Source organism: Eucalyptus grandis, chromosome 2 (assembly GCF_016545825.1).
Source record: "Eucalyptus grandis isolate ANBG69807.140 chromosome 2, ASM1654582v1, whole genome shotgun sequence".
Classification (NCBI taxonomy): Eukaryota; Viridiplantae; Streptophyta; class Magnoliopsida; order Myrtales; family Myrtaceae; genus Eucalyptus; species Eucalyptus grandis.
Genome location: NC_052613.1, coordinates 53881006 through 53900683, shown reverse-complemented (window position 1 = coordinate 53900683; position 19678 = coordinate 53881006). Strand labels below are relative to the sequence as shown.

Genomic DNA, 19678 nt, shown 5'->3' with positions numbered 1-19678 from the left:
AAAATTTTCCCTTTTCACACACCTACATCGATTACAATCTTATCTATCGTTACTCCTCTTTTATTTTTACAATTGTGAATCTTTGATTCAGCCCTTATCGGTCAGGTCTTCATATAAAGACTCAAGTGGCCTCCCCTTTCTCTTCCAATGTTGACACTGTATCCATAGCAAGAGAGAAAACCCTAATTAGCCTCGTTCCAAATCAACCATAAAGAAAAGAAAGATAAAAGAAAGGGAAGGGGGAGAGAGAAGGGTTGTTTTCCCTTGGATCTTAGGGCTTGTCCTCGGAACCTTGATGAGCTTGTGGTTGCGGCGACGAATGAGAGCTTCTTCTATCATGGAAAGGAAAATGATGAGTTCCCTCTCTGTCTCTCTCTCTCATGTATGGCATTGCGTGTAGGTGTCGAAAGCATGTTGTGCAGCCAAGGATGACTTGCCGACTCTCTTTCTTCTTATTTATTTGGATTGGATCTATCTCCGTGTATGTTAAATTAATGGAAATAGTGAAGTTGGCAAGTTGTTCTTGGCTACATGCTTCTTTCCGCTCCACATGCCAGGCCATTGGTGATACTCACGGTCACAGATGAATCACCGGTCTCGAGTTCCGATCCATTTTGGCCCAAGAATGCTAGAGAGGTATGTTATTGTTCAATTCATTTCATGGTTCATTCAGGTTGATTCTGAAAATAGGATGTTTCATCAAGCTACTGCTGCTTTTCTTAGCTCACCCTTGCCCCCTCGATGCACTTGTTTGATCCCTAGCAATTTTGGTTCAAATAAGATTTACCCTTGTCAGTATATATATATATACACCTCTCTTTGTAACTTCACATACACTAGTGTCAAGATCAGTGAAATGAAGACCAAAATCAGAATGAGGAAGAATAGAACATCATGATGTAAGTCGATTATTCCTTGCAACATAGGTGTTGCTGCATCTTGAGGCTGAGAAGATGTCCTGATCGCATCTCTCTCAAGCCATTGTCTAAGGGCTTCATATTCCTCTGGAGGGTAAGATACCAAGCAAAACCCCCATCTGACGCTACTTGTTTGATAAAGGAATACCTTTTGTCTGAACTACCTTGCTACAATAAGTCGCAAAAGTCATCAATCTTGTTTGAGAATGAATGTAATTATTGACTTATCAAGAGGCATGCTAAGATCGATTACTTATGAACTGTTACCATTCTCCACAGCGTTGCAACATAGTCAGTGAAGAAGAAAGAATGAGATTGTCTTCTCCCAGTTCCCTCTCCGTCAATTCGTGTGTCCACTTATACATTGATTGTAGTACTCACTTCTGATTTAGTACACTTGTAAATCACTTGCTGCAATCTTGTCCGTGGTTAACTATAAATTTTTGTCCAAACTGTATTTATTTGTCGATGAGTCATAATTCGAGACATTGTATTTAAATTCTGAAGTACATTCTTTTGTCAATCACTAGGTCAGGTCCTGTGTCTCTAGTTCTTGGTCAAGAACAGGTATTATTGCAGATTAGGGAACCTGGACTTAGTATGAATTGGCTTAATGAACATTGTTGATCATCGACGAAGAGAAAATGCAGCATCCAACCATCTTTATTCTCATCTATCTGGATTGAATTGGTTCAGACTTTATATGACTTTGTTGGGTACTTGCTTGTCTATAAGTAGTATTTGCTGATCTTGACTGAAGAAGAAATAGCCTGGAACACGTTTCCAACTCCATACACTAGTTGATATGACTCGGGAACTGCCCTTTCAGCAAGGATCTCAACGCAATGAAGTAATTATCAGGAGATCATATTGACTGAAATGAAAAGAGTTGGTTGTCTTCAGAAATGTGGTGAGAGTGAAGGCAAAAGTCGAGACTAGACTGCATTAAACTTGGAAGGCACTGCTACTTTGGATTTCATACTTCAAAATCTGCTGTTGAGGATGATTTTTCCCCTACAAGCACACAATTTACACTATCGTGTATCAAATCTTTCTGCCTTTGATCTCTCCAATTTATATCTTGTTTGAATGCAGTGCACAATCACATTGTTTTCTCGCATTTTCTTGTGCTTGGTCTGAGCTTATCACAGGAGTGATGATCGAGTAGGTCTAAAAGTTGGCGGCAGTAGGTTTTAGACCGTCGATCTATCTATGTGTGTTTCATTCTGCTTCTCTCGAAAGATATGTTTACAAACATGCAAGTGTCTGCTAAGATTTGCCATTCAAGATCGATGCAGTCAATCATTAAAGATGTCTTCAATTAGCGCTTCAAGCATTAGAGAGATGGTACTAAAACGAGCATGATCTTTCTATGGAGGGAACCACCAAAGAATGCATTTGCTAGAGCTTGGATTAAACAAAAGATATTAGATGGCGATAGTATTGCCTGCAAAACCCTCTCTTCTTCCTTGAGCCATAGAAATCCTGTGAATAGATGATATGAATGGTAAATATCTAATATGCTACTATATCCAACAATTTCTACTTTTAGTTTCCTGCTTGTTGGGAAACTGTTCGTCTTGCATAATCTTGACTGGTCACAAAAGTCTGCTAAGATTTGCCATTTCAAGATCCGCGCAGTCAATCATTAAAGATGTCTTCAATTAGCGCTTCAAGCATTAGAGAGATGGTACTAAAACGAGCGTGATCTTTCTATGGAGGGAACCACCAAAGATTGCATTTGCAAGAGCTTGGATTAAACAGAAGATATTAGATGGCGATAGTATTGCCTGCAAAACCCTCTCTTCTTCCTTGAGCCGTAGAAATCCCGTGAATAGATGATATGAATGGTGAATATCCAATATGCTACTAAATCCAACAATTTCTACTTTTCCTGCTAGTTAGGGGAACTGTTCGTCTTGCATTATCTTGACTGGTCATTTGCATTGAGGGGAACTTGTATTTGTGCCATGTGTCAGGCAATGATTCGTGAATTTGTTTTATGTTGATCTGGCTTTATCAAGTGAAACCCAAAACAAAATATATGAATAAGCTCAGGATAACGACACAAATGGTTTCTAAATTTTGGCTTGATGTGTAATATGATCTTTAAACTTTAAACTTGTTCAGTGTGATCTTTGAATTTTAATCAAGTATGCAGTTTGGTTCCCAAACTTTAGCTTAATATGCAATGTGATCCCTAAACTTTTAATTTGTTTAGTGATCTCTAAACTCTTAGTACATTTTCAACTTAGCTCCTGAACTTTATGAAAATATTTAATGTTGTTCTTAAACTTGAATTAATGAAAGAACAGTATTGAAGATTTTTTTATAGTTTAGGGACCATATTGAATAAATTAAAAGTCCAAGGACCACATTGCACATTAAGCTAAAGTTTGAGAACCATCTTGAATAAGTTCATTGACTTCATTAGATATTAAATCAAAGTTCATGGACTATTTATGTCATTTTCTAATAAGCTCCAATTCTGGGCCAAATTAATTTTGTTCATGGGCCTTGCTGACCTCACTGCCAAGCCCAATCTATATTTCCCCATTTTATATCCTTCTTTTTCCCCCTTTTCATCTTTCTAGAAATCCAAATTAATGTCTTTAGCAATTCCACGGCCCAAACAAACAATCCCTACCCAAGAGATTAAGACTGTACTCTTTGTTGGAATTTGGGGTGGGCTTAGGACTGATTATTTGTGAAATGGGGCAAAATTAATACAATAGACTAGAATCATCGATCATTGTCTTCGTATTTTCCCTATCTTTTCGATACGACAAGGTATGGAGTGCTAATACTAAATGCCGTCAGGATTAGCTTGTGCAGTATTTGATATCGCTGAAAAATCAAGTACTGATAGTTATGAGTAACGAAATAACGATTTGAAAAATCATTTTCTAAGAGTATTTGTTTTTATCATTCACAAAAATATATGAATGAAAAATATTTTCATTATCAATGAAACTCTTTAGATATTAGCTAAAGATGATTGTTAATGATGAAAATATTTTTTGTCGATTAGCTTTTTTAAGCGAAACAAATAATCATTTTCAAAAAAATATTTTTTAAACCACTGATTTTCTGCGATCATTGAGTCTTGTCAATTCGATGAAAGTCTCAACTAAAGTATGATTGTTGTTATTTGGAGTATATAAAGTAGGCTACGTGAGTCATCATTAGTTTCAAAAGTATGGTTGTCAAGATGATAGCATTAGCGGTGAAGCAAAGGAAGCAACGTATAATAAAGGTGATGTGAGGAGAGAATGTCATCAAATAGCTAATCTAAATCTGATGATTAAAGTTTCTTAGGCATATTAGTAGGTAGCATCATAGAAGAAAAGATAAATGAACTTGCGTATAACTCCACAGCTACCCATAATCTCGCCAAATTATACCGTCTAGCTAGATTGATTAATCTAACATTCGAGCGAATGCTGTGTAATTGTACTAAATGTGATCATCCACGGAAAATGTGAATGCTTGCAATGGTTCCTAACGCACATCCCAATTCAAGATTGTAACATCAATTTATCACAAGAGGGCAAAAGGGAAAATAAAATCAAGACTCGGATTACGATGGCGTATATGGAGACCTTGCTTTTGGTTTTCTTCCTTACTTTATGAATGTGATCATCATTTGGTTACGCGAAGCCGAATCATTAAAGGGAACTCTATTGAGCCGATCAAGTGTATAGACGGGACAAGGTAGCCTATCAATCCATGAAATTCCCATCTATCATTTGTCATAATTCACTAAACTTTACACTTTAACTTTGAAAGGTAGTGCAAATAATTCGATATTGCAAAGAGATCGCACTAGAAAAAGAGACAAAGAAACATCAAGAAGGCAAATAATTTGTCTATCATATATACAATGAAGGCCTCCCCGCTGTCTTGGCTTCTAGGGTTGGTTTTATCGTATTTGATTGTTCATGAGGTCGTCTTTTTGGTTCTATCGCAAGTTTCGACTAGACTCGAGACTGACAAGAACCGACACTTTTTTATTTATTTATTATCTATTCTTGAGATGAAGGAAATTTGGTAATTACGCGGAAACGGTCTTATAATGAGATGAAATTATCAATCCTACATTGTAGCAACTTGTGAGCCCACGATAACTAAATACTAAAGTATTGGTATTTAAAAAAAAGTCCCCTAAAGATATATAAGACCATTCGGATCGAGATTTTATACATTCTTTAATATTTGTAGCTAACAATAGCTTTCTCCGCCACCAATCCTCTCATCATGACATTTGTGATAACAAAATGCTCACCTAGTTAGTGCACGAAAGCAACGTTCAATTGAGACATTATCAAATTAGTTTTAAACATATTATACGAATGTCAATTTAATTATATACATTTTTTTAATTTTGCCAATTTATTAATGAACTTTTGCACGAAATTCCAATTTTTACAGTCAACTTCTGTTGAAAATCACCGACGTGACGGTGTATCTCATAGGATGGTTGACGATGACTGGACTACCACATTAGTAATTTCCAACGAAAATTGATTCAAAACCTGCGAACATATTTAGGCGAGTCTGGAGAAAAGGTTTCCTTCTCGCACTAGGATCCACTCAGGCTAGTTCGGACATGGTCATTCTACGATAAGAATTTAACTGTTTTATTTTAGTAAACACCAAAATATGTTTTGCCTAACGACCTCAACCCTTAAGAGTTCCAAAAACATTCCTGAGTTTTATTTCAAGAGATCAACTTGCCCCTCTAGATCAATTATCCCCCTGTCCATATTTACAAAAATGTCGTTTTCTTTTTAGAAAGGCCAATCCAGAAATCCTGACTTCACATGTCAATCCAACATACTCAAAATCATCTGAAAACAAAACTACCCGAATCCATGCAAGATGCAGAATGAGTTTGTAAGGAAGGACAAATCTTGTTCTCCTCAATGTGGGAATTTATTCCGAGTATGTATATGTATTTATAAAGTAGAAGTACCGTAAGCGGTCATTCAGTTAAAAGTGAAATATGTACTTAACCAATTCCTTTACCTTTAAAGAATGGCACTTGTTAAGCAATTAATTAAAGAACAATTCACAGTTTCTCATGCACCAATTGCTCTTGTGTATGCACAATCAAAATTTTGAAATCGAATCGTTCCAATCAACAAATGCCTCGAACACTTGTTAGCAAGTTCCTTTTTTAGATAATGGGATAGCATGGCAATGACTTTTGGGCTTAGCACTAGAGCTCCTTTTGTTTTTGGAAAACATTTTCCTAATGTTTTGGTGTTTGGATCACTTAGGACAATGAGTCAAAGAAAAATCTATTATTAAATTCAAGAAAGTGATTTTCTCTTTAAAAAATTGAAAAAATATTTTCCAAATATGACTAGATGTCAATATTTGAACCGGAAATGTTATACTTGGGCACGGGAACCCTAAAACTCATCCCCAAAGCCTTGGCATTGAGGATTGGATGCTTGAACCCAGGTCCATTAAGGTAGAGTCCGAGACCCTAGTGCTTGTGCTTGAGTCCCCACACCCAGGATCGAGTCCTCAGTGATTGTGCCCACTCATGCTCGAGACCCTAGTGCCTAGGTCTATGGAAATTGTGCCCAAGTCCTCAATGCTTGTGCCCAAAGCATTGGCACCAAGGCCAGGCACAGGTCCCGAGCCTAGGCCCAACTACACAAAGGGCAAGCCTAGGATTCCTATGCCTTTGCCCGGATCTCAAGCGCTCCAACCCGAGTCCATCGAGGTCAAGGCTTAGGTCCCAATGTTTACGCCCCAGTCCATCAAGTCAGGCTTGGGTCCTTGGCACCCAGGCCCGAGTCCATAAAGGTCAGGCCTCAATGGAACCTAGACCCCGGTTCTCTTGCCCTGGTCCCCGGGGCTCTTTGCTCAAAGAATATCTCAAAACAGCACGTCCTTCTGACATCATCTTTTTCTTTTTTTTCTTTTAGGTTTTTGAGCGGGTCTCTGGGTGCGATCCGGCTTCTCAGTTCAATGAGTCCATTCTTATCAAGAACCCGCCAATAGACTGAAAGAAAGATGCTGAGATATGGTGCTCCTCCTTCGAGAAGATCGAATCCCAATTGCCAATTCATAGTCCGAAATCAAAGTCAAAAACAAATAAGAGAAAATCGGACTTGTTTTCTATAGTATGCATGCGATCGGCAGTTGTTTGGTCCTCGTTCTTCGGGGTTAGCATCGTGAGATAAGGAGGGATTTTCTTGGCCCATCGATTGGTCTATGTTTGACGTAGTTTGCACACATAACATGACTCCACCGAAGATAGTTACCTTGGACCAAGAAAATATTAAACATTATCAGCAGGAGTCCCAAAAACCAAAAAAAAAAAAAAAAGAAAGAATGAAAAAAGAATTGCAGGTACGACGAAAAGGATTGAAAAGCTCCACGGTAGGTGGGAAACTTCATTCTAATTTTGCTTTTAAATTTGGAGTTATTGTTTTCTGTTGTTAGGATCGACTAAATAATATTTTATAGATGTTATAACTTTCATTTCATCGTCCTTTCTCTCTTTTTTTTTACTTCATAATCTTTGAGTACAACTGCGATGACCTAATTATCTCGAAAATCACGGAACACCTCGTGGTTCCCATGCATATGGGTTGCTTAGCTGAAAATCCTCTTGCACCGGAACCAACCGCTACGGCAACCATGAGTGATTTTTCCTTATATGTAGCAATAATTCTTCTACTCTGCGCTTAAATATCACTCTTCCTCTTCACAAACACCGTAGGGAAAAAATGCCAGAGTTAAAAACGCTTCCTTCTTAAAACTGAAACCCATTTATTATTTGTGGGACCACCCCCCCGCCCCCTCGTCTCTCTCTCTCACTCATGCAGCTGAAAGTATCTTGTCAAGAAGCCAGAAACCAAACAATGGCTATCTGTAATAGAGATATACATGGAACAATGTTGTTCTTGTACTTGCACTACGTTCTTTCACATGGGTTCTCAGAGAAATCTTAAATAATTGAAGGGAGAGAGGTTGGTGGCAGGGCCTTTCGATTATTCTCCTCCTGAGTATGATTGTTTTTGTAAAAATGGCTTTTTAGCAATGTTGACGGGAGACATAAATTCGTCCTTCAGAGGGTGCAAAATCTCCTGCATCACCTTTTCAACTACCTGCTTTCCTTTTCTTTTTTTATCCCAGCACTCATTTCATGGTTATATTGTAATCCCCACGCGGGATTTGTATATTCATTCATTCATAGTTCTTAGATTCCAGAATGAATAGATTTTTCTGGATGGGGCTTGCTTCGAGTGTAGTCTGTAGATATTGACCTTTTCGTGGTTTCGGATGACCGTGTCTGAGAGACCTTGCAATGAGCATGAAGGAGGTTTTTGCTTAATCTCCACCCAAGGTGGAGACACCCTTTTCACCGTAAGTGCTCATTCCACAATAATTATACACTTCTGAAATAGCAGCGAAAAATTAAGAGCGCACTTCAGTATAATTGCTGTGAATGATGTATCAAGGAATTTGATGTTCCTCCAGACTTTCTGAGAACCTCCATTCTTAGTTTGATTAAAGCATGTTCGGAACATTTTGCATTGTTTTTTAAGTGGACTTTTTCAAGCCTTTAGTATTCGAACAGGAGGAAGGAAGGAAAGCCTAACCTTCTACAGGCCACTGAAGATGACATTGATGGAGAAGAAGAAATCTGCCCAGAATCTTGCCGAGACGATTCATTCCCTTCTCGGGTTGAAGTCAAATTTGACTTCTAACTGGATCAGATCAGTATGTGGCATTATGAGAAGCCTTCCATCCCCTCGTTCGTCTAACAGGATCGGACTGAAAATATCTGACACGGAAAAGGAGAATAACACCAGTGACATGGACTTGAGCATGGTCATTCCGAAAATCAAAGGTACTTCTTACATTTAAATGGGATCAAAAGCCCACTATCTGCTATTTCCTGTACAGAGTTGATCGAATTGTAGCACATTCCTCGTGCCTGCAGATGAACTTGCTGAACTGAGTGATTGCATCAGACAGTTGAATGTTCAGAGAAGGCAGGTTCTCAATGAATACCTGGACATGAAAGGTCAGTGAAAGCGATGAACAGAGAGAGTATGTTTTTGTTACCTGTGCATAGAAAATTACCTATTTACTGTAAACACAGAATCTCTCTCTATATTACTACTGCAGGAAATATTCGTGTATTTTGCCGTGTCAGACCGATGAATGTGACTGAGAATATTGGGTGTGCTAGGCCAGTCGTGGCCACGGATTCAAGCAATGTTTTCCTGAAAGTTGCACGTGGCAACAACAAAAGCTATAGTTTTGATAAGGTTTTCCACCCAAGTTCATCACAAGGTGCTACAAGTCAACTCTACTTTCTCTGTGATTCCATTATTTCCTCATGTATTTTCTTGAGGAGAGTGTCCAATTCATCATAAATTTTTCAGTGCAGAAATTAGGGTATGGTCTAATCAAAAGTATGCAATGAAATCTTATAGGTGAAGTTTTTAGCGAAGTTGAGCCTGTGATCAAATCTGCATTGGATGGGTATAATGCCTGCATCTTTGCATATGGTCAGACAGGCACAGGGAAAACTTTCACAATGGTGAGTACCATATCGCGAATTTATTACGTGATTAGAAAAACCATGTTCCTGACAAGCATTAAAGCCATGAGACAATGCATACATTAGTTTGCATTGACACCAGGCTGAGTTTTGAAGCTTAAAGTCATTTTTTAAGTGACTTTTAAAGATAGGATATACCTCAAACTACACAAACTTCTGATAATTGCATTTAGGACGTTCATGACTGCCAAAAGTATTCCTACTTGTACTCCTGTATAATAACTGAAGTCAAGTACATTTACTGCACTCTTCTGACTGAAGCTGTGCTGCCATTGTGATTTAGGAAGGTACTCGAGATTTTCCAGGAATAGTTCCTCGTAGTATTGAAGCACTGTTTGAGCATGCTTTGGAGAGTAATTGTACATACCTCTTCACGTTCAGTATGCTTGAGATTTATTTGGGTAATCTCAAGGATTTGTTTGTCCCTCAGCCTAAAAAACCAACAGATCCGAGGCCACCATGGTGAGTACTTACCCATTCATCTTCGGAGACCTGTGAGTTCAAAATAGTATTTGTCCACCGAAAATACTTTGCTTTCCAATTTCCCTCGTTGATCCGCTAATTCATTCTAACATAGACAATGATATTAATGAACAGTCTTTCAGTCCAAATGGATGCCCGGGGTGGAATTGAGGTTGAAAACCTTGTGGCCATACCAGTGAGCGACTATAACCAAGCCCTAAGGTTGTATAAACTGGGTTGCCGATTCAGGTCGACTGCTTCTACAAATTCTAACTTAACCTCAAGCAGATCACACTGGTAAATAACTCCTTTGTCTGGAATTATGCATACTTATTTCAGCAATTTCATGGAAAAGAAACGTTAGCCAGCTAGCACAAGTATCCATAATCAGAGCTTGCAACATGTGTTCAATCAAGTTCCCACGTTCACAGCTTCAAGGCCTAGGAATGCTTTACAAAGTACAATATCCCTGTCTAGAACAAGTAATTGAAATACTTTAAGATTGTTTATGTCTGCAGTATGATTCGCATAAAAATCACATGCTCCAATGCACCTGAGAGGCGACGTGAATCAAATAAAGTTTGGTTGGTCGATCTTGGAGGTAGTGAGCGTGTTCTGAAAACAAAGGCATGGGGCAAGAGACTTGAAGAGGGAAAAGCAATAAACTTGTCACTTTCTGCTCTTGGAGATGTCATCAATGCCCTCCAGAGGAAAAAGCCTCACATACCTTTCAGGTATGAGAATTCACAGGGAGCTCACACATTTGTATTTCACATGCCTGAGTGCAAGCTATCTCCTTCACATGCTATGCTTGTATGATTGAGCGCTTTGTCTCCATAATTGAAACTGTAAAACTAGGATATCAGTCATCGTTGCAACTAGTTTCTAGGAAAACTAGGGCTAAGAAATTCATTACAGAATCCCAGACTTATGAGGTATTATACGGAGAAGCAAGTGCAGCTTTCCAAGTAATCATATCACATATCTATAACAAATGGGAAAGTATTTTTCCCTCCAATCAGTTGTTGGTGAACACCAACAACAGAAATTATGTTTACGTGCATTATCCAAGACAGTAATCCTGCCATCCATCTATCCACGGAAGCAGACTATCCAGTGGGCTTTCTTAAAATCAAAGTCGGTCACTCCTGATTTAGAGCTTTGTACTTTTGACAGGAATAGCAAGCTGACGCAAGTTCTAAAAGATTCATTAGGTAATCTCTCTCTCTCTCTCTCTCTCTCTCTCTCTCTCTCTGTGAAGTCAGTGGGACATTGATGCTATCACTAATAATGTACATCAGTAGTGCTTAAAAGAAAAGGGGAAGACATACCTGCTTCAAACTTAAATTACTCAGATTCGTGTATGAGTGGGCAACTCTGAGCATAGTGCAAGGAATACATTCTTTTGAGATGAAGTTGAGGATTTTGAGCTGTGCACTTTTCTTTTTTAAACTGCAGCATGATAACGTAGCTTTTCTCTTGCTGTCTTGATTTGGACATTGCTGCATCATATACCTATGTCTCTCGCCATTTAGGGGAGGATTCCAAAACGCTGATGCTGGTGCATGTGAGTCCAAAAGAGGAAGATCTCTGTGAGACAATATGCACACTAGGTTTCGCAGCAAGAGTAAGAAGCATCCACCTGGGAACTGAAGACCCAATAGTAAGTAAAGACCATCCTGACTCTTTTCATTCTGGAAGGTTTTGACTTGAAGGAGGAAAAAAGAGACAGTCAATTGTTGGGAAGTGCTTGCTTCCTTTGATGTCTCTCATGTAAGATGTAGGATAGTACAACAACAAGAATTAGAGTATCATAAATCTCACTAAAGAGGTCGCAGCAAAATGTAGATGAAGAAAAAATACCAGAGTACTTAGCACATGATCAGGATGTGCTGCTAATGTAGATTTTACGTGTAGAAAATGGGAAAAGTTATGCAGGCATGTTCCCAACATTGGAGCTCTAGCAGTCTGAAATTAAACTAAAGGAGAAAGAGCTATCGTGTGATATAGTAACTAGGTATTCTGGCGAATTGATGGCATATAAGCATCCAGTACGAGTTACCTGCTTGGCACCATGAGCAATCAATTGTCAGTTTGACACGTAGTGACAACCAATCAAATATGGCCTTATCATTTGATTCTAAGATGGATGCAACTATTTCTCCTGTTCCAAAATCCATAGTGCCTCTTGGCTACTAATATTTCCTGACTTCTATAACCTCTCTTTATCTGTTACTGCTGCAAAACAGGAAAGTGCGTGTAAGGAAGCTGCAATGCAAACCCTCCAGGAAACTATGGTAAAGATTGAAGATGAGCGTCAAAGAGTAAGCAGAGAGATTAAAGAGTTAAACAGAAAGCTAGAAAATCTGATGGGGACATCACCTTCCTATGAAAATGATCACTCAACTACTGAAGAGCCTGAGTTTGATTTCGGCACCAGCAAGCACAAAGCCAAAGATGCGAGAGCAGCTCCTCTATCTAAACTACCACGATTTATGAGGCCAACAATATGCAGCCAAAGAAAATCCGGGACCGAGCACCAAATTTCTGAGGGGAAGTACCTTGGCCAAACAAAAAGGAGGAGAGCTCCATCTCATCGTGCCGGGTCTGTGAATTTTCCCATGAAGAGTCACTCGGATTACAGGTCTGATTGCAGCATTTCCAGAGCCAGTTGCCTGATCGACTTGGATACCATGTGCAATGCAGATACTGAGACAGAATACAGTCAGGACACAAACGAATGCGATGTCAAAATGGTAGTACTCTCAGAAGAGAGAAGATTCCCAATTACAACTGATGGAAAGGCACAGTTAGATCACAATATGGTTCTTCCTAGTATTGGCAGCAAATTCTATTCCACGGAAATCCTAGAGGTCGCTGATGGGCTAAATTCACAGAATGCGGTAAATGCTGCTGGTAGTTGTAAGAGTAAACGGGTTCCAGCTGTTCCTCTTCCCCCAAAGTTCAGGTGCATTGGACAGAGTAATGCAGGTGTATCGTGCACTGAAAGTTCAGATGCAGAGAATTCTCCATTGAAAGGCCTCATAGATATTTGTAAAAACAGAGAAGAAAGTCAGAAAAGCTACTCTTCAAGCTCGACATCTGAAGCGGAAATTGACAAACTCATTACCCCCTCAACTGGTTTTATGGATACACACTCTGAATCTTGTTGCAGAACTCCATCCTTAACAAATGAATCCATGATATGTACACAACATAGCATTGATGCTTTGATGATACTGGATCATGACAGTACCAATTACCACTGTCCACACAATGTGGCGTGTGGTAGACTGGACCAGAACAGTAATAATGGAAGAGTTGATCAATTGACCCCCATGGATGGTGTAAAGAGTGAAACTCACAGTTTTGAGGCTTCCCCTTATGAACATAGAGAATATTTTTTTTCTCCGTTTGGATCTCCTCATGATTCCATTGGTCAAGAAAAAGAACTTGGGGTCAGCACATCAAACTGTAACGTAGAACCTGACAATTCTAACTTGTCACTTGGATTGACTAGAGGAGATCCAAAAAGTGCTAGCTTGTTTGGAAAGTCTACAGCAGGAAGACAACGTGACATGCTCAGAATGAAACACCAACGTGCTCTATTCAAAGACAATGCCAATCATAATAATGCAGACATGGGCTTAAAAAGGGTTTCAGCAGAGGGAAATACACAAAATACAGGTACGGTAGTTTGCCCAGAGATTTGTTTCACATCACATGCTCGTAATCCCTTCTCTCTAACTATTGACAGGCATGTTGCATCTCCTCCAAAGGAAGTTTTGGAATCTATATTTTACCACTCTTCTGGGACTGGGACTCCAAGGCCTTGGATTCGAGGATGAATTTTTCTCTGGTTTGACTCTCTAAAGAAGCATCACTTGAAATGTGCAAGTAACAATTATAAATTGATCAATTGTAGAAGGCAGGAGAACCTGGGGTTAGTTGAGCATTTTTTCTGCAGCCTGGAACTTCACAACAGGAGAAGTAGTCATAACCATTGTTTATGTCCACACGAGGGAGGAACCTGAGAGTTCATATAAATGATCCTACTGATATGCCATGCCCAGTCATGGGCGTGAGAAGGCTGATCCAGTGAACTTCTATCCCGCTATTCATTACCACGTGTGAAGTCATATGCAGCACAGGGGATTTCTGTTTTTTCTCCCCATCATTCTAAGTAAGTTTGAACAGATCTCATGAGTCTTGCTGATGGTCGGGTCTGTCCATCAGAAGACAAAAGATAACCGAAGGGTGTGAATGCATTCCAAACAAATTTGAGAGGATTTTGATTTTGATCATGTAAATATAAAAATGCATCACTATTTCCAAAAAGCAAGTATTAGATTCCTCTATCTTCTACAGCTCTATTGCTGCTGATTGAATTACAACCAGAGTTCAATCTTAAAGAAGACTATTAATCCAAAAGGTTGAAGGTGATCAGAAAACCATGAGCTAGTGCTGAGCAACAGATTCACCTCTAGTTTTTCTCCCTAGCGCACAATATCTTATGATCTTCCGAACAAACTGTATACTTTTATCAATATGTCAAAAGAAAAAGGTCTCTCCACATATTCAATCCACTAGATGACTTTAAGAATGACCCACAAATCTAAACAAAGAGACCAGCACCTGGATAACTTACCATCCCTTATTGGGTTTTATTCCTCAATCACAGCCATCTTTTCTATTCCGAGAAGGACCATTACTCACTTCATAAGGCGTTCATTACTGCTCATGATTCCCACTTGAGACCTTTTGGGCTGAAGCTCAGGGAAAACTGGGACTGGTTTCCATTTTCCAAATCCTTCAGCTGAAGAGTGAGTTAACCAACATTAAGGAACAGAGCAATACTCCTTGATTTCCCAAGTGTGTTATCCTGGAGCAGATGAAGAAAGTCCTATGAGTTCTATAAGCAATTAGACATGTAAGACATAGCCATGGTGGAATACATGATCTCCTATATTATTAACATCTTATCATTTGTATACCTGCATGATCTCGTCTGCAGAAAATATATCCCTCTCAAAATTTATGTCCGCTATGGTGATTTGCTGAGTGGAGCACCAAGGAACAAATCTGAGTAGGATAGGGGAATATAGCATACCCTTCTTCTAGACAAACATGGCTTGCCGAACGAAGTGGCAGTACGTATTCCGCTACACATTGGAAACCTTGAAGCTTTTTTTGATTTTCCATGGATGAATCAGATTCTGCTTCAAGTGATAGTATAGCCCTGATGTAGCTCTCCAAGAAGCAAAATTTCTTGGGGTATTTCCTAAAACACTTAGGTTCCACCGTGAGACATCACCTGCTTTTTACACAACCTGCTGATTTTCAATTTCGAGATGAGGCAAAGTTCAAGTGCTCGCTTCCTACCCCTGAAAATCATCCCCCCCCAAATGGATTAACTGCTATTAATCTACCATCCAAATTCAGCAACTCTGTTAAACATGGGACATCACTATCCTTGGAGTCTGAATTCTTAATGTTCTTAGTACATACCCGCACTGTGCAGATGGGTTGTAGTTGATTAGTAGCCGTTGGCCAGGAAGGTGACGCAGTCCATTTATGGCAGAAAGCAGCATTTTGCATTTTCCACGTGCAATAGCGATGTGAACATAATAAGAAATTTAACACAAAAAAGAAAGAACGATACCATAGTTGACATTAGAGAATAGGCAAAAATTGTCATTTTTCGCAAAAAGGGTACATACACCCTCAACAATTTCTCACTGCCCCAAAGAATTAAGAAAATATCAACGACAGCAACAACAACAAGAACAGTGCATGGGATCTACAGTAATGACATCGGACCACAACTCTTTAGATGGAGTAAGGGGTGGGCTTGGGCAGACTTGTAACGGCACCGCAGAGCTCAGCGTCATCAGGCATGTTGTACTCGTCCCTCAGTGACCGCTCAGGTGAGAGGACGCTAATGTAAAGCTCTTGCCCCAAGTAACGCCTCTCAGCCAACTCAGACCTCAGGTTCCACATCCCAGCATTGTCGAAAGTCAACATGATCGCAGCCCAGGACTTGGGAAAAACCTGGATAGTGTGCCTGCTCACAGCATCGAGGAGGTTGTAGCTCTTCCTCTTCTCCGGGGTCCACCTCCCTGGCTCGATCCTGGCACACATCAAACATCCTCAGTTAATTAGTTCTAGGACATGTCTACGACAAATCTAGGATGTAACCTGGAGAGACTCAATATGTCCTGGAGAAGTTTTTTTGGTGTTATAGGACTTACGCAACGCCGAAGAAGGAGTAGCCATCAAGGTGCCAGGACTGCACGCTCTTCTCGTGGTTCTCCAGGATGATCTCAACGAATGTCCTGAAGGTGATGTTCATCACGTTGGGGGCAGGAGTGACCGGGGTGGCCTTCTCAAGCAAGGGCTCATCAGGGATGGTGTCGTACTTGAAGACCTTGTCAGCGACACCGTAATACTCAGCGAGCTTGAGCGGGGTTGGGGGGTTGACGTGGGAGACGCCATTGATGCCGTAGCGGAGCTTGCCACCGGCACTGCTGGCCGAGCTGACAAGCTTGATGGTGCGGGTGATGTTGATCTGGCCGTAGTGGTAGGAGCCCTGGGGGTTGGGCCGGGCAGCACTGGCAGTCAGGTTCCACCGGAAGGAGCGGAACTGGTTGAGAGACCAGGCCCAGCCCTCGGGGGCCTTGGGGAGAATGGAGGACGCAGGGGCCCCATTGCCGTTCGTATAGCGGATGATCCCGGTGGCCGTGAGCACGCTCTTTGTAAACCGGGTTGAGGCCACCATGTAGTAGTCCCGGGGATCCTTGTCAGCGGTGATGAGCACAGAGAAGCATTGGCCGACATGGACATCAAGGGAGTCATAGGTGTTCTGGACGGTGTGTGATCCTTCCATCTCGACGAGCTTCATCTGGTGGCCCTGGATCCTGAAGTTGAGCGAATTCTTGAGGCCGACATTGCAGATCCGGTACTTGTAGGTTTTGCCGGGTTTCATGGTGAACAGGGGCTTGACATCCTTGCCCTTGCCCTTGCCCGTTTGGCCATTGATGAGGACACCATCAGGCCTGGCGAGAGGGCGGCCAGCATCCAGTTTCTGCCTGAGTACAGTGTGGCTCTTGGAGTACCAGTCGCCAATGAGCACGGTGTAATCATCCTCAGGATCCGCATAAGGGACAGGGATGAGCAAACGGCTGTTCACACGGAGGCCACCGAAGCCACCAGCTGCACGGTGCATTGCCGTGGTGGGGTAGTAGAAATAGCTGCCGATCTGATCCTTGACCTGGAAGCGGTAGGTAAAGTTCTTCCCGGGCGGAATTGGGCAGTTGGTTCCTAGCACTCCATCTTGCCATGAGTTCTTCCTCTGCTGGATTCCATTCCTGACAACGACAACAGCATGGTTTAGCCCAATCTCGGAACTAGGGAAAACAGGGAAAAAGAAACATGAGCTAGCTATACTGTTCGTGGCAATGATTTCCTAGTTACCAGGTGAAGAGAAGGGGCTCATCAATGTTGTTGAAGACGTTGATGACGAGGTTGTTGTTGGTGGTGGAGTTGATGTTGGGGCCGGGGAATTGGCCATTGATGAGGATGCCTTCTTGAGGGACTCCTAGCGGAGAGATGGTGCCGTAGGTGACGTTCCAGGTGAAGAACAAGTAGGGGTCCTCACCGCGTACCGCCACGGCCCCAGCCAGTAGGCATAGCAGCAGAATTGTCACCCTTCCCATCTCTCTCAGCCCCCCTTGTTTTCCTACGTTTGTGTGGAAGAAGATGACGACTCTTCTTCTACCATCTCATTCGGTTGCTGCCCTTCGCCATTTTATTTGAAATCGACCGTCTAAAGATGATTCCTGTTCTCGGCCATACAAGCCCGTCAAGTTCTCCGTGCCTGACATTTGTTCCCTTCTGGCCCCTTGGTTTACGCTTTTCCTCCCATCTCTCTCTCTCTCTCTCTCTCTCTCTCTCTCGCTCAAGCACATCCACATGTTCATGGCCGTCCTATGTTTTTACAGCAAGATGCGAAGAACATGGTCAATGATGTGGAAATTCTCCGAGGAAGGAGAAGATCTTCGCGTTGTGACTGACTACAAGGTCCGATCACTACGGAGAACACAAATTGCTGATTTGGACATTCTTTTGACTCACTACGCAGCAAGTTTCGCACATCTAGCCATTGGAAGACTTCCAGGATATTGACACAACTGAAACATCAATAAAATGCCAAACGATCTTCGTGCCAACTAAACTTTTCATGTTCAATTTAGCTTTCGGTCTATATGAAAATGTATAATATTGTCATTCTACTAATCCAAGTTCATAGGATAATATTAAACATTTTCATATATCCAAAGACTAGATTAAATATAGATGAAAAGTTTGTGGACCATATTAAAAAAAAAAAAAATCAGAAATGACATTGTGCATTAATATAAAATTCAAATTCACATTGAAAATTAAAAGTTCAAGAACAATATTACATACTAAATCAAAATTTACGAACCTATAGTTACCCATTTTACTTTTAAACTCAAAATACCTTGACCGTGATTGTGCCCCGTGACTCAACAACGAGCTAAAGTCACTAAATTTTTCATTGTTTCCTGTAACCTACTGCATTTTTTTTAAAAATAAATCTGGATTGATAAATTTGTATTTCAAGCATTTTGTCGATTGAAGTTCCAAAAAACATTCTAATTTCGCATGTTTTCCATTTGATTGGACATATTTCATAGCACGACCACCACAACAACAATACCAAACTAATACTTCACAACATCCTAGCATCTCAGAGCCTTTGTTTAACATGATCAAACCATCTTAAACGATTCGAGACATGCAGATGAAGCATTTTCAGATTGAGTACACTTTGGTGTTTGAAGACCCAGTAGCACTTGGTACCACAAAGCATCGACAAATCGTTGTCTCCCATGAAGTTTTTATCTTACGATCGAGTGACTATTTGATTGTCACCAAAAAAACAACGAGATGTACTTCTCCACTCGATTCATTCTATTTATGCTGGACCATATTACTAATTTGAATTAAATTACTATTGGCATCTGTGCGTGAGATAAATAATAATGTGTGCAAGGCAATATTACCGTTAAAGGAACAATCTTATTAGTTATACTGCATAATAAATAAAACAGATGTAATTACAAAACAAAGGACTGCACTACGTGGGTACTTTAAATAATCATCGTTCATGTCAAATATTATGCAGCATAAATAAGAATACTTTTTAATATTTACCATTGCTCTATAACGTATAAGTTAAGAATGGGCGAAAACTCATGGAAAATCCTAAACTATGCTCTGTTGGCCAGATTCACCCTAAACTTTTGCTTGTCCTCCAGGAAAAGAATATCATCGCATCATCTACATCGACTAGATGATACTGCCATTTTTCATCAATATATAGTATTAGAGAATTATTAAAAGAGATATATAACACGTCTCCCTCTATTTGATAAATAAAAAATATTATAGGATCAATAGATAAATTCATCATCAATAACAAATTTCCCATTTGCCTGAATTTTTTTTATGGAAAGAAACTATTACTTGAAAAGGTCTTTATGACATGATAGTGCATATTGCATGAGTGAGTGATGTTAGATTATCGTTGGAAAGTTTAATTGACACTTCACCCTCTTTTTGATTAATAAGCGACATTACAGGATCAATAAACAAATTCATCACTGTAAAATTATAG

At 40.2% G+C, this 19678-nt stretch overlaps 2 protein-coding genes and 1 long non-coding RNA gene across 4 annotated transcripts; 2 read left to right on the top strand and 1 right to left on the bottom strand.

Moving 5' to 3' along the window:
* The first annotated feature begins 244 nt into the window (after positions 1 to 244).
* LOC104433754 lies at positions 245 to 2037 on the top strand. The gene is made up of 2 exons (XR_005548041.1): positions 245 to 1011; positions 1197 to 2037. It is a non-coding gene; the product is annotated as an uncharacterized LOC104433754 (long non-coding RNA).
* A 5597-nt stretch (positions 2038 to 7634) lies between these two features.
* Positions 7635 to 14333, top strand: LOC104433753 (kinesin-like protein KIN-14T). Of its 2 annotated transcripts, XM_010046614.3 has the most exons (12): positions 7637 to 8306; positions 8521 to 8793; positions 8887 to 8970; positions 9075 to 9242; positions 9386 to 9492; positions 9797 to 9975; positions 10111 to 10272; positions 10494 to 10709; positions 11152 to 11189; positions 11511 to 11638; positions 12225 to 13662; positions 13733 to 14333. In XM_010046614.3, exons 2-12 carry the CDS (start codon positions 8562 to 8564, stop codon positions 13846 to 13848), a joined length of 2868 nt encoding a protein of 955 aa, XP_010044916.2. In that variant the 5' UTR covers positions 7637 to 8306; positions 8521 to 8561; the 3' UTR covers positions 13849 to 14333. The 2 variants fall into 2 exon arrangements, with proteins under 2 accessions (XP_010044915.2, XP_010044916.2); XM_010046613.3 differs by having other exon boundaries at positions 7635 to 8306; positions 12225 to 14333.
* Positions 14334 to 15665: 1332 nt separating this feature from the next.
* LOC104433751 (L-ascorbate oxidase homolog) lies at positions 15666 to 17690 on the bottom strand. The gene is made up of 3 exons (XM_010046612.3): positions 17449 to 17690; positions 16227 to 17342; positions 15666 to 16105 (listed from the first exon to the last, which is right to left on the bottom strand). Exons 1-3 carry the CDS (start codon positions 17688 to 17690, stop codon positions 15805 to 15807), a joined length of 1659 nt encoding a protein of 552 aa, XP_010044914.1. The 3' UTR covers positions 15666 to 15804.
* Between the last annotated feature and the right edge of the window lie 1988 nt (positions 17691 to 19678).

What these genes read in the sequence shown, in the direction of transcription:
- LOC104433753 (XM_010046613.3), top strand. Translation starts at nt 8,562, where the DNA reads ATGACATTGATGGAGAAGAAGAAATCTGCCCAGAATCTTGCCGAGACG. An exon ending in CAGGGAAAACTTTCACAATG is followed by an intron (nt 9,493 to 9,796) that starts GTGAGTACCATA and finishes ATTGTGATTTAG; the next exon opens with GAAGGTACTCGAGATTTTCC. An exon ending in AGTTCTAAAAGATTCATTAG is followed by an intron (nt 11,190 to 11,510) that starts GTAATCTCTCTC and finishes CTCGCCATTTAG; the next exon opens with GGGAGGATTCCAAAACGCTG.
- LOC104433751 (XM_010046612.3), bottom strand. Translation starts at nt 17,690, where the DNA reads ATGGGAAGGGTGACAATTCTGCTGCTATGCCTACTGGCTGGGGCCGTG. An exon ending in GAGCCCCTTCTCTTCACCTG is followed by an intron (nt 17,343 to 17,448) that starts GTAACTAGGAAA and finishes TGTCGTTGTCAG; the next exon opens with GAATGGAATCCAGCAGAGGA. An exon ending in TACTCCTTCTTCGGCGTTGC is followed by an intron (nt 16,106 to 16,226) that starts GTAAGTCCTATA and finishes GATGTGTGCCAG; the next exon opens with GATCGAGCCAGGGAGGTGGA.